This window comes from Benincasa hispida, chromosome 1 (assembly GCF_009727055.1).
Source record: "Benincasa hispida cultivar B227 chromosome 1, ASM972705v1, whole genome shotgun sequence".
Classification (NCBI taxonomy): Eukaryota; Viridiplantae; Streptophyta; class Magnoliopsida; order Cucurbitales; family Cucurbitaceae; genus Benincasa; species Benincasa hispida.
The window spans coordinates 25,458,839-25,470,756 of record NC_052349.1 but is presented as its reverse complement, the minus strand read 5'-3'; the positions used below and the strand labels follow the sequence as shown (position 1 = coordinate 25,470,756).

Genomic DNA, 11,918 nt, shown 5'->3' with positions numbered 1-11,918 from the left:
AAACCTTTTAAATGAAACAAAATAAAATGTCATATAAAGTTACTTAGAATATGTTTTTGCAGAGAATCCAGACTTTGTTTAATATTTTCAGATTCATTGGATTTAACAAATATGTGTTTGGCAAATAACTTAGATTATGTTTCTGAAAATCGTTTTTAAATTTGTGATTCAAATCATGCAAATTCTGAAAAATAACATTTTTATGTTTTTATTGAATTTTTTATTTTCAAATTTCTATCAAATAAACCCTAATTTACAAGGGGAGGGTCTTACCAGTTACCAGAGACTCGTGGAACGAATGGTAATCTCTCCTCACAATCTTAAAAATTAAAAGTAAAAGAAAAAAAAGTAAAAAAGAATATATATTTTTTAAAAAAGGTCATGTTTAATTTTTAATTTGAAATTTGGTGGGAGGAGGGGAGAAAGCGATTGGAACCCTATCTTTTCTCTCTCTTCAATCTTCCCTCTACGAAAATTTGAATTCAAATTCCAGTTAGGTACATGGCTTCATTTACTTACATCCGCTCTTTCAACGGTCCCTTTTCTTTTCAACGTCTCTCTCTCTCTTCAAATTGCCCTTTCGCATCGCCCTCTTCCAAGGTTCACATTTTGAGAAAACCACCTTTTCCCAGGAAAATTCCATCGTTTCATTCTTCCTCTCTCAAAGAATTCCTCTTACCCAAACCTTCGGCAGATTGCTTCAACTTCAGGTTCGCTTTCAGATCTTCCTCTACCACATTCTCTACATTTTCAATTTTCTTCGATTAATCTTTTAATTTCTTGATAATCCGGCATGACCCACTGGGTTAATTCGCTTCAATGATTTTCTTACACTTTTAGCTGATTTCTACATAATTTTTTTCCCATATACTTGGTGAATGCAAGTAGAATTGGCTTCAACTATTTGGTATGGAATTTTGTCGGTTATGCTGAATTTGACAATTCCCACTTGCGTTCTTAGAAAAGATCTAAACACATTGTAGTTATATAAGTGAGAAATGGAGTTTTGCGATGGTGGTACCATCATTTCATTTAATTAGCGGAAGATATTGAAGAATTTTCTTATTTAGATGCTGTAGACAATTAAGGGTTCTCGAAATTTGATTTCTTTTTTGGTGTGTTTCTCTAATTGTTGTTTATTGTAGGTTTGGCCTTCTTTTGTTGCTTAACAAACCCACCAGAACTTAGAGGAAAACAGGGAGAAAACTGTTTCTTCTCCGGGTGAAATATCTTCAAGATGTCTGCCACTCAAAATGATCCGCTTCTGCAAGTGGAAACCACATGTGGTTCACTTCTCTATGAACTTCAGGTTTGTCTCAAACTTCAATTTCGTCCTTAGTAAAACATAGTCGAAGTTCGTCTGTAATTCTCTTTCTTTATGCTGATCTCATTCTGTACATAACAATTTGTAATATCAGATTATATGGGATGAAGTTGGTGAGGGTGAAGCTGAAAGAGATAGAATGTTGCTTGAACTTGAACAAGAGTGTTTAGAGGTATACAGAAGAAAGGTTGATCAAGCAAACCATTCTAGAGCTCATTTGAGGCAGGCGATTGCAGATTCTGAAGCACAACTTGCTGCCATCTGTTCTGCAATGGGAGAGCGGCCAGTACATATAAGACAGGTAAGAGGAATAGCAGCTTCCTTAGTCCCCTCCCCCCCCTCCCTTCTTCAAATAACTTCAATTTCACTTTTGCAAACACTGGAGTCGTTGGTTTAGCCTTTTGTTGTCCGTCCAGTCTGATCAAAAGGCTGTTAGCTTGAAAGATGAACTCAAGCAAATTCTTCCACAACTAGATGAAATGCGGAAGCGGAAATCCGAGAGAAGCAATCAATTTCTAGAAGTCCTAGAGGAGATACAAATGATTTCAGACGAGTTAAATGGTTATGAACATTCAGCATCAAAGATAGTGTTGGATGAAACTGATTTATCATTGAAGAAGCTCGATGAATTGACCAGACAGCTCCATGCACTCCAGCAGGAGAAGGTTGGTTACTTGTGTTCAAATTAATGTGCTTTTCTTTTTTGACTGTTCAGATCCCTCTCTCTCACTACATATTAATTAAAGTACTTATTTCTTCCATTGTAGAGCGATCGGATGAAGCTGGTTCATAATCACTTGCGTACTTTGGAATCACTCTGTTTAGTCCTGGGTATGGATTCCAAGGAGATAGCCATTGAAGTTCATCCAACTTTGGGGGATTTTGAAGGACCAACAATTATAACTATCGACACCATAGAGCAGTTGGCTGCTATGATTGAAAAACTGCGAGAGATCAAATTACAAAGAATGCAGAAGGTTAAATGTTTCTGTGGTCTTCTAAATCTTAGTAATGCTAATGCACTGTACTTGTAATAACCCTTTGTTCATGCAGCTTCAAGATCTTGTAAGTACAATGTTAGACCTGTGGGAATTAATGGATACTCCAGATGAAGAACAACAGATGTTTCAAAATATAACTTGCAACATCGCTGCTTCAGAACACGAAATTATTGAACCTAATGCTCTCTCTGCTGATGTTATCACATATGTGAGTGATTTTGAGTGATTTTGAATAATGAAGATTTTGGTCGTTAGTTTAGTTTAGTTTTGGCTTCTATTCATCATGATTTCACTGCCTATATCGGGATTGAAGAAAATGCGAACGTATGTCATGCAGGTTGAAGCAGAAGTCACCAGATTGGAAGAGTTGAAGTCAAGCAGAATGAAAGAACTTGTTCTGAAGAAGAGATTAGAGCTAGAGGAAATGTGTAGGAAGCTGCATATGGTACCAGCAGAAGATTCTGCTATTGAATATGTTATTGATGCAATAGATAGTGGTATATTACCGCCATCAACTCTATTCTGCTAACGTTTGTTTATGATTTTTTTTGCATTCCATTCTTATTCTGTGCGTTTATCTTTCAATGCAGGAGCTTTGGACCCTGCTTGTGTCCTCGAACAAATTGACAGTCAAATTCATAAGGTCAAAGAAGAAGCTTTTGAAAGGAAAGAAATTCTTGAGAAAGTGGAGAGATGGTTGGGTGCATGTGAAGAGGAGTGCTGGCTTGAAGAATATAACAGGGTTACTCTCCAAACTCTCTCATAATTTTATCATTTCCCCTAAAGAGTATATATACATGTACATGGGCGCATATACAGGCATATATCTGGGCGCATATACAGGCATATATCTGGTTCGCACCATCATATTGCTAAATACATTTCCGTTCTTAGTCTTCATTAGTTTTTTAACTTGTTCAGGATGAAAACCGTTATAATGCGGGAAGAGGAGCTCATCTTACTCTTAAACGTGCTGAAAAGGCTCGGGCATTGGTTAATAAACTTCCAGGTAAAGACTGTTGGTCTCAAATATAACAACACCGTTGTTTCTCTTTTCTCTATGAGATATTTGACAAAGTAGAAGTGTAAAATTTCTCGAACAGTGGATAACAGAAGAGTAAACTTATGATGACAAAGTTTCTAAATTTAATTATGTGGTTAAGAGCTGTAAACGTAAACCAAATGGATTGGAAGTATTCTAATAATGATTGCAATTTACAACATTTTTTGTTGCATGAATGACTATGTCATTGGCGGGTCAAAAAATTGATTATCAGGTAGTACTTTGTAAATGTAACTCCATTAATTGTATAAACGGAATCAACCATCTTTTCATGACTGTTAACTGTAATTTCCAGTTTGACAATTTTTGCCAGTAACTTAATGCTTAAATCCTTACAGGAATGGTTAATGCTTTGACTTCAAAAACCATTTCATGGGAAAAAGAAAGAGGCATTGAATTCACCTATGATGGTGTAAGTAGATTTTGGTATCTATGTGGGTTGTTAATGAATGGTTTTTGACTGCCATGCCTGATTTATACTAGTGCTACTAACTGTCTCATATGTCTCCTAGGTTCGTCTTCTCTCAATGCTTGAGGAATACACAATTTTAAGACAAGAGAAAGAGCAAGAACTCCGCAGGCAGCGGGTACCGACTATGATTTTTCAAAATTTACCAGCTTTTGGACATTTTCATGTTTAAAATGCCCCCTTCATGATTGCTTTCGTTTCAATTTTACACTTTATAGGACCAGAAGAAACTCCAGGGGCAACTAATTGCCGAACAGGAGGCACTTTATGGGTCAAAACCTAGCCCATCAAAGCCTCAGAGTGCTAAAAAAGGCCCTAGAATGTCAACTGGTGGTGCTGGTGCTGGCAGTAGAAGATTTTCCCTTGGAGGAGCATTGCTTCAAACACCGAAGCCTGATCCTCATAAAGGCCTCCGACCAGGCAGAAAAAGTGATAGAGGACATCAAAACAACCAAACTTTTCACCTTGATGAGGGATTTGTTGAAGCTTTATCAGCTGGTAATGACTCTCATAACTCGTGAAATTGCAGTTGCTGTTGGATGTTCATGCTTTTCCATATTCTCCATTAAAGAACTTCATCACACCTCATTTTTTTTTTGTTGCTGAGAGAATCTACTAGCCAATTCTGTCCTGGTTGATGAAAAACATGGTTATTTCCTAAAGATGATAGCATTTCCATGACACTTTTTCTCTGAATGGTTAAATTCCTGTCTTTTCAAGGTCGGAGAGGAGGCTTGGATGTTACTGGTCTCCCTGTAAAAAAGCAGTCAATAGGTGCCAATGCTGTTGAAGGAGGAGAATCACCAATGGTGGTTAGAAAGCCTTTTGCTCCTATTCCTACCTCTAGCACGCTTTTCTCGAACTCGACAAATTCGTCGAATTCGTTGAATGATCTTGGTGAGAAGCTGCAGAAACTGAATATGTCATCCAAGACTCCTATAAAGACAACATCAATATCAGAAGAAGATATCAAGACACCAATGAAAATGCCAATCCCAGTGCCATCCACACCTTCTACCGTGTCAGTTCCGATGCAGACAGCCATGACACCAGCTCTTCTGCAGCCTGTTGACACTACTGCTCGCATTAGTAAAGATATTTCCGAAGTCATTGAATACTCATTTGAGGAAAGAAGAGCTGGCTTTGTACTTCCCAAACCACTCCACATCAAGTCAATGATACAAGTTTGATTGATACAATACAAACCAATCTAGTTTTGGTGAATTTCTTCAACCTCATATTTCTTTCAAAGATTCAAAATTCCTTGTTTCCTCTCTACAAAGTCAATTGTAATTGGCTTTTTACCTGATGTGTGTACATAAACCCAATATTGATGAAGGGTTAAGATTTTCAATGTGCTTGTTTGTTGGTGCTGCTTAGTTTGTTGATTTGAACATTAAATTTCCAAACTCTTGTTTTCAGTTTCAGTTGAAAATGAAATCCATTCATTTATGATATCTTTGTCCAAGTGTGAAAACGACAGTGGCTTAATTTCAACTTTCCAGGAGTCAATATGAAGAGACAGGACAACATTATCTTTGACAAATATATGTCCTTTGTCTTGCTATCATATAACAAAATGCAAACATGAGTCCATCACTATATGTTTTTGCCTACATAGATATTGCTTATGCAAATTATGTAATATTGTACTTGGTTTTTCTTTTATTAAGTATCAATTACCAAGTCGATAATTTTATTATTAATATTGGTTAAACTTATAAAAAAAATGCCATGTGGATGTACAGTGGCATGAACAGTAAATTTGATGTGGTCACAAGGCTACTATATAAGATTAACTGCCAAATTTCAAATGGTCAACCTTAATAAACATGAAAAGACAGAAAACTTGTCAGTAGGTTGGAAAATGGCATTGCTCCAATGTTAGCTTTACAGCTTTGAATTATTATTATTTTTTTCTTTAAACAAATTAATTTAATTTCTCAAAATTAAAAAATGAGTTTTTGGTTTGGACAACTTTTTTTTTTTAATTCCATTTTAGCCTTCAATTTTGGTTGCTTTGCCATTTATTAAAATTGCATTTGTTAAATTTCCAAGACGGACGTGAACCATTTTATTAACCAAAATTTATTCTTTGTATTAATACAATAAAAAATTGCCATCTTTTTAAAAAATTTACCATATTTAATTAATTTATATTTCCATTTTACTTTCTTTTGCCCCTTTTTTTCCCAGTTTATTTATTTATTTCTCTTGCTTTTCCTTTAAACCCAAAAATTCCATGATTTCTGTATTCAAATTTCAAACACAAAGATTTTGTTTTTATTATTTCTCCGTAATTATTGCCATTTCTTGCAAATAATTTTTTTTTCCTGGAATTCCTGCTGCACTGTTGAAGCTCTGTGCAGTGACTACAATGGCGGAAAGTCAAGCTTCAGAATTCTGTTCACTACAGTCCAAACATAAAGCTTCTTCTTGTGTTCATCTTGTAGCATTTCAAAAACTTGATTGTTGAATTTTTCAGTTTTGTTTTGGAAATTAAGGCAGCCATTTCTGCTCCAATTCTGCTTGAAATTTCTTCTTTATCTTTGCGATTCTACTAGCTCCCATTTCGAAGCTCATCATCCTATTTAAGATTTTTTTTTTTTAATAAAAAGTTCAAAACTCTTAAATTATAGGGTTTTAAGTTTCTGAGTACTTCACTTAAGCTGTAGCTATGAAGGAGGTAGAAACCGGAGTTTCTAGGTTTACAGTTACGAATGATGAAGCCCTAGACAGCTTCCAGTTAGCTCCAAGAACAGAAGCCCTAAAATCAACCGGTGAGTCTAAAGTGACGGAGCTCGCGGCAGCTGCTCCACCACCAGGGTTTACAGCGGCGGCTGATACACCACCGGCGAGTTTAGCGGTTTCTAGTACTGAAACAAAGAAGAAGAGAGGGAGGCCGAGAAAGTACGGACCGGATGGGAAGCGGTCACTGACATTAGCGTTGTCTCCGATGCCGATATCGTCGTCAATTCCACTGACTGGAGAATTCCCGAATTGGAAACGAGATAACGAGATTTCTCAACCGATAGTTAAGAAGCCGCAGAGATTTGAGTTTGAGAATCCCGGTAAGTTTATCTTCTCAGGCTTCTTTTACAAGTTTTCTACTGTACTGATTTGAGCTCAGATCTGTTGCTATGGCTGCTGAATGTGTTGAATAACTTATGGAAAAATAATTTAGATGATTGTGATGTCAGTGAAGTACAAGGGGAAAAGGAGTGAAGTGGAAGGTGGGGAGTGTTATATTGCAACTTGTAATTGGCAGTGTTTGGAGTTTCACAGTGGACATTGACTCAAAGGGTTGTTTGTCAGTTTTTGATGTGTGTGTGGTAGTGGACCCTTTGCCCTCAAAAACTGGTTTTCTTTTGTACTTGCTAGGCAAAGGAGGTTTTGTTAAAGTTACTGTAGAATAGACAATTATTTTTGTTGTGTGAACCATGAGAACATTAAGTTCCTTATCTGTTTTCAATGGGGAGGTGACAGAAATTATGATGAAAATTAAATATATTGAGACAGGAGAAGCTTTTAGCTGCTTATCCAGCCCCCCTTCAAAAACAAGAAAAACTATTTATGGATGTGAAGATTTGAACCTCCGATCTGTAGGAAAATGAATACACAACAACTATTTTGCGCTATATTCATGTTGGTTATATTTTGAGATGTTTGTTTTTTTCTAAGAAGCACAGACACCTTAGTTTGGCTAGCATGTTCGTGTCCAACACGTGTCTGATACTTGGACATTTCGATACTTGTTACACATATCAGACACTTGTTAGTGTAATAAATGTGTTAGATATGCGTGGAACACTTGTTGAGTAGATTAAAAAGATATGTATATGACAATAATAACAATTTTTTAGTATGAAATACATCAAGCTAAGTTTTTTAAGCATATAAATGCATCGACCCATTTACTTTGAATTTTCTTTTAGTATAAAGATGATATATATTTTTAAAAATGTATATTTTAATATACTTGTCCTTTCCGTGTCATATCCTAGATTTTTAAAATATGGCAGGTTGCCGTGTCCATGTTGTTCGTATCCATGTCTCGTATCTGTATTTGTACTTTTTAGGTTTTCTTATAGTAGGCAGTAATAGTATGGGTGCTGTAATTCTTTTTCCATAGATTTGAATGTTTTTTGTTTGATGTAAACTACATCATATGTGGAAATGTACCTGATTGGTGCCCCACTGCTACTTTCAAAGGTACGGTATAATAGTATAATGCATGGAATGCATGGAAATGTTTGTAACTAATAATGTATTGTAATAGTAAGCAAATGAAAAGTCCAATTAAGATCTAAACTTAACTGTGTAAACCTTATCTTAAAACATGATTAACATGTGCAGCTTCTCTGAATATTTAATGAAAAGTATAGAGTTTGTTTATCTTTATCCATACAGACCTTAAAAGTTCAAAACTATTTTTCGTCAAAGAAGATGGTTTTTGTTTCAATTTTGCTAACTAATTGCTTATTCAAAACTTCTGATAGCCTTTCACCACTTGCTTCATAGTTATTTCTCTTCAACCCTAGGAAAGACCAAGAGGCAAACATTTAGGTCTTCTTTTTTCCTTTAAGACAAACTTTTGTGTCTTTTGGTAAACCATTTTAATGGTTCTTTCTTAATGTACTCAGAGATGTGTATTAAAAGCGAGTAAACTGTTGTCTTCACCAATTTAATGCTTCATCAGCATGATAGGTTTGGCCACGAGCTTGTGGTCCATGTGACATAATTTTATGTACGTTCATTTACATTTATTATGTGATACAGTTACTAGGTTAGCATTTATAAAATTCAGCTGAAAATTAGACTCCAAATTCTGGGTGCGATTAGGCAAATTTTTTATGTCAAAATAACATTGTTTTTCTCTGGAATATTTTTTGCAGGTCAGAGACTTGCATACTCTGTTGGTGCAAATTTTACTCCCCATGTGATCACTGTCAATGCTGGAGAGGTATGCTTTAGGAATTTGTAAAGCAAAAACCTTTTCTATTTTTCAAGTGGGGAAATACTATAACACACATTGATTAGGTTTCAGTCTCTCTTTCTGTTATTGGTTTAGTTGTGAGAACTTCAGAGTTTGGACCCATTGTCATTCATTTGCTCATGCTTGTTGGGTGGTATAGTAAAAATTAACCGATTTGGAAAATTTAACTAGAAAAATAGTGTTGGTTGAGAAATTTATAAGGCAAGCCTTGTCTGGAAGCTTGGTCCTCTAATTCTTCTGCGACCTCTCTATGTTTCTAAATTCTTCTATATAATCAAGTAAAAGATAGATTCCAAATACATATTTTTCATTGTAGAGGTTAGAGGGAAGGAGGAGTGAGATGATGGGAACGAGAGTCAAGAAATGACCTCCTTTGTGTTTGAGGATACTTTTGTACTTGGAAGTTGGAACTACTTTTTCCCATTTATAAGTAATAATTTTGATTGATGAAGAAATATATAAAATGTTACAAAAAGCTCTCTAAACCTGCATACGAAAATTGGAATTCCTATACAATCCTTTGTACACAAATTTCATGCACTCGCAACTAAGCTGTTTACTGCATTTCTTATCCTTTTGTATCAGGACATTACAATGAAGGTTATGTCTTTCTCTCAACAAGAATCCCGAGCTATTTGCATTCTTTCTGCAAATGGTACAATTTCAAATGTTACACTTCGACAGGCAACTTCTTCCGGAGGTACCTTAACGTATGAGGTATGATCATGTTCTTATGGATATATTTCTCTATTCCTGTATATCTTACCTACAACATTATGGGCCTCGGGTTTTTGTTTGATGTATGGTAGCACCTTTTGAGATTCTTATTGCCTCCTGGTCACTTGGTTCAAATGTCAGTTGCTGATGTTTCTGTAATTGGTTACCGAGTCCATGTACAAAAGCCTTTTCTTCTTTTCTTTTTGGTTCGGTTTGGTCTGAATGAATACTGAATGCAACAGAATTTCCTTTCTTTGTGTTTTTTCCATTATCCTGTCTGCATTCACAGGAACGATCGCCTAGGTGAACTCTTTGAAGTCAGATTGCAGTCAATCTCGTGTCTGTTAATTTAAGATTAGGAATTGTACATACATGAAAGGGATCTCTTTTATTATATGCCTAAATTGTTAAATGTTTACTCGTCTTGTCTAAGTGGTGACGTTGAATATCCAAATATCTTCATACAATAATCCAAATTGACTTGTTTTATAAACGGAGGATTGAAATGCTTTACTCCTGTCGTCAGAGTTATTGACGACTTTCTATTGATTTGGCTTTCAACTTGTCTTGGCAGGGACGTTTTGAAATACTTGCATTGACTGGATCATATATGCCCACACAGAATGGAGCTACGAAGAGCAGATGTGGTGGGATGAGCGTCTCACTAGCAGGTCAAGATGGACGAGTCGTTGGCGGTGGACTTGCTGGTTTGTTGGTAGCTGCTGGTCCTGTGCAAGTAAGACAACTCTCTCTTTCTCTCGGCGTGTTTCCACAGACAATGGATTTTGGTTGTAGCAGTTGATTTGTGTTTTTTTAAAAAAAAAGGTTCTGATAAATGGTATAATGACTTTTCACCAGGTTGTGGTCGGCAGTTTCCTTCCAGGTCACCAGCAAGAACAAAAGCCAAAAAAGCCTAGAAATGAGTCCACAACCATTTTCTTTCCTCCCGTCAACACCATCACCGGTGAAGAAATGAAGGCAATGTACGCTGGTGGTAACAAACCTATTCTCACGACGACGTCCTATCAAGAACATAATCCACCATCCCCTAGCCCGGTGACAGGCTTCAAAATCTCCTCCACTGACAACTTACCTCTATCTGATCAAGAACCAAAAACACAAAGTCAATCAAACTGTGAGGTTTCTTGTTGATCGCGTCGTTTTGTAGTTTTCATTCTTCTTCTCCATAGGTTTCATAGTTCCTAACTCAGGTCGACCCATTTTCAAAACTAATATGAGTCCTTTCTGGCTGTTGTTCAACAAATTATTTGGGTCCTTAGTCCTCACATTGTGTTGGTTTAACTTAATCTTGTGGTTTTTTACATCAGATAATAGGTGCCTTAGAGTCCATTAGGCTTCTTTGTGATTCTTGCCATCAAGTGTCCTTTTACAGGATTTAACATATGAATTTCCATGGTTGCCACTGGCTAGCTAATAAGCGAGCAGCATAGTGGAGTCTCGAAGATAGACGATATGAATGAGCTCAGATTGTAGCAGCTTCAAAGACCTCTCTCTCGACTTTAGCAGCGACAAAATCTTTTAGATGTGTAAAAGATTTGAGAAACATTGTTTTCCACTTTCATTACCATGTGTTTTTTGTATCAGAACATTGTTGTATTTGAGTGAAAATCATTTCAATGTTTCATTAGCACTTTCGTAGTTACCATTTAAATTTTCTTATGGTCACCCTAGGGATTCCTTGTTAAGGAAAAATTTTTATCTTAAAAGATGTTAAAAAATTATTAAGTGAATAAAGATGAGGTAATTCAAATTTACTCTCTCGATAGTGGATAAAATTTTATCAATCTTCAAAAATGTGCTCAAGGAAGCAAGTCAATGGCTTTACATGTCTATAAGTAATAATAGCGATAAGGATATGGTGGTTGTAGATAATGAGTCAGAACGATTTGTGGCACAATAGGTTAGGACATATGGGTGAAAAAAAGTATAAAAATTTCTCTCTTGAGGGAAGTTATGGGGACTAAAGGCAATTGAACACAATTGTATGAGTTATGCATTTGGCAGAAGTGTGTCAGTTCTCAAAGACAATAGCAATGTAAAAACCTAGAGTCCGAGAGTTAGTCCACTCTTGGTTGTTCTAGACAATTATGTGACCTTCATAATTGACGCAAACAAAAAGGTATAGATTTATTTTCTCAAACAAAGATTTAAAGTTTTTTTTTTCACTTTAAAAACTTGGAAAGGTGGTTGAGAATGATAAGTTAAAAACTTGAGGTCAGATAACGGTAGTGAATATGTTAATGAGGGATTTAAGAGATATTGTGCAGATAACGAAATTGTGATAGTAAATACCATTCTAGGAACATCATAGCAAAATGATGTAGCTC

At 35.9% G+C, this 11,918-nt stretch overlaps 2 protein-coding genes across 5 annotated transcripts; both read left to right on the top strand.

Annotated features, from left to right (window-relative positions):
• Positions 1–528: 528 nt before the first annotated feature.
• On the top strand, positions 529–5,211 carry LOC120072848 (65-kDa microtubule-associated protein 3-like). Of its 3 annotated transcripts, XM_039025370.1 has the most exons (13): positions 529–710; positions 1,146–1,309; positions 1,419–1,625; positions 1,741–1,989; positions 2,092–2,301; positions 2,378–2,533; positions 2,663–2,822; positions 2,916–3,067; positions 3,247–3,334; positions 3,727–3,800; positions 3,901–3,975; positions 4,076–4,355; positions 4,578–5,211. In XM_039025370.1, exons 2-13 carry the CDS (start codon positions 1,238–1,240, stop codon positions 5,045–5,047), a joined length of 2,193 nt encoding a protein of 730 aa, XP_038881298.1. In that variant the 5' UTR covers positions 529–710; positions 1,146–1,237; the 3' UTR covers positions 5,048–5,211. The 3 variants fall into 3 exon arrangements, with proteins under 3 accessions (XP_038881298.1, XP_038881314.1, XP_038881306.1); XM_039025386.1 differs by lacking the exons at positions 529–710; positions 1,146–1,309 and having other exon boundaries at positions 1,487–1,625; positions 1,799–1,989; XM_039025378.1 differs by lacking the exons at positions 529–710; positions 1,146–1,309 and having other exon boundaries at positions 1,493–1,625; positions 1,722–1,989.
• Positions 5,212–6,047: 836 nt separating this feature from the next.
• Positions 6,048–11,215, top strand: LOC120072341 (AT-hook motif nuclear-localized protein 4-like). Of its 2 annotated transcripts, XM_039024818.1 has the most exons (6): positions 6,048–6,928; positions 8,753–8,820; positions 9,439–9,570; positions 10,145–10,306; positions 10,429–10,705; positions 11,002–11,215. In XM_039024818.1, exons 1-6 carry the CDS (start codon positions 6,535–6,537, stop codon positions 11,019–11,021), a joined length of 1,053 nt encoding a protein of 350 aa, XP_038880746.1. In that variant the 5' UTR covers positions 6,048–6,534; the 3' UTR covers positions 11,022–11,215. The 2 variants fall into 2 exon arrangements, with proteins under 2 accessions (XP_038880746.1, XP_038880757.1); XM_039024829.1 differs by having other exon boundaries at positions 6,051–6,928; positions 10,429–11,215.
• Positions 11,216–11,918: the final 703 nt, after the last annotated feature.

What these genes read in the sequence shown, in the direction of transcription:
- LOC120072848 (XM_039025370.1), top strand. Translation starts at nt 1,238, where the DNA reads ATGTCTGCCACTCAAAATGATCCGCTTCTGCAAGTGGAAACCACATGT. An exon ending in ATTGGTTAATAAACTTCCAG is followed by an intron (nt 3,335 to 3,726) that starts GTAAAGACTGTT and finishes AAATCCTTACAG; the next exon opens with GAATGGTTAATGCTTTGACT. An exon ending in AAGAACTCCGCAGGCAGCGG is followed by an intron (nt 3,976 to 4,075) that starts GTACCGACTATG and finishes TACACTTTATAG; the next exon opens with GACCAGAAGAAACTCCAGGG.
- LOC120072341 (XM_039024818.1), top strand. Translation starts at nt 6,535, where the DNA reads ATGAAGGAGGTAGAAACCGGAGTTTCTAGGTTTACAGTTACGAATGAT. An exon ending in TCACTGTCAATGCTGGAGAG is followed by an intron (nt 8,821 to 9,438) that starts GTATGCTTTAGG and finishes CTTTTGTATCAG; the next exon opens with GACATTACAATGAAGGTTAT. An exon ending in TAGCTGCTGGTCCTGTGCAA is followed by an intron (nt 10,307 to 10,428) that starts GTAAGACAACTC and finishes ACTTTTCACCAG; the next exon opens with GTTGTGGTCGGCAGTTTCCT.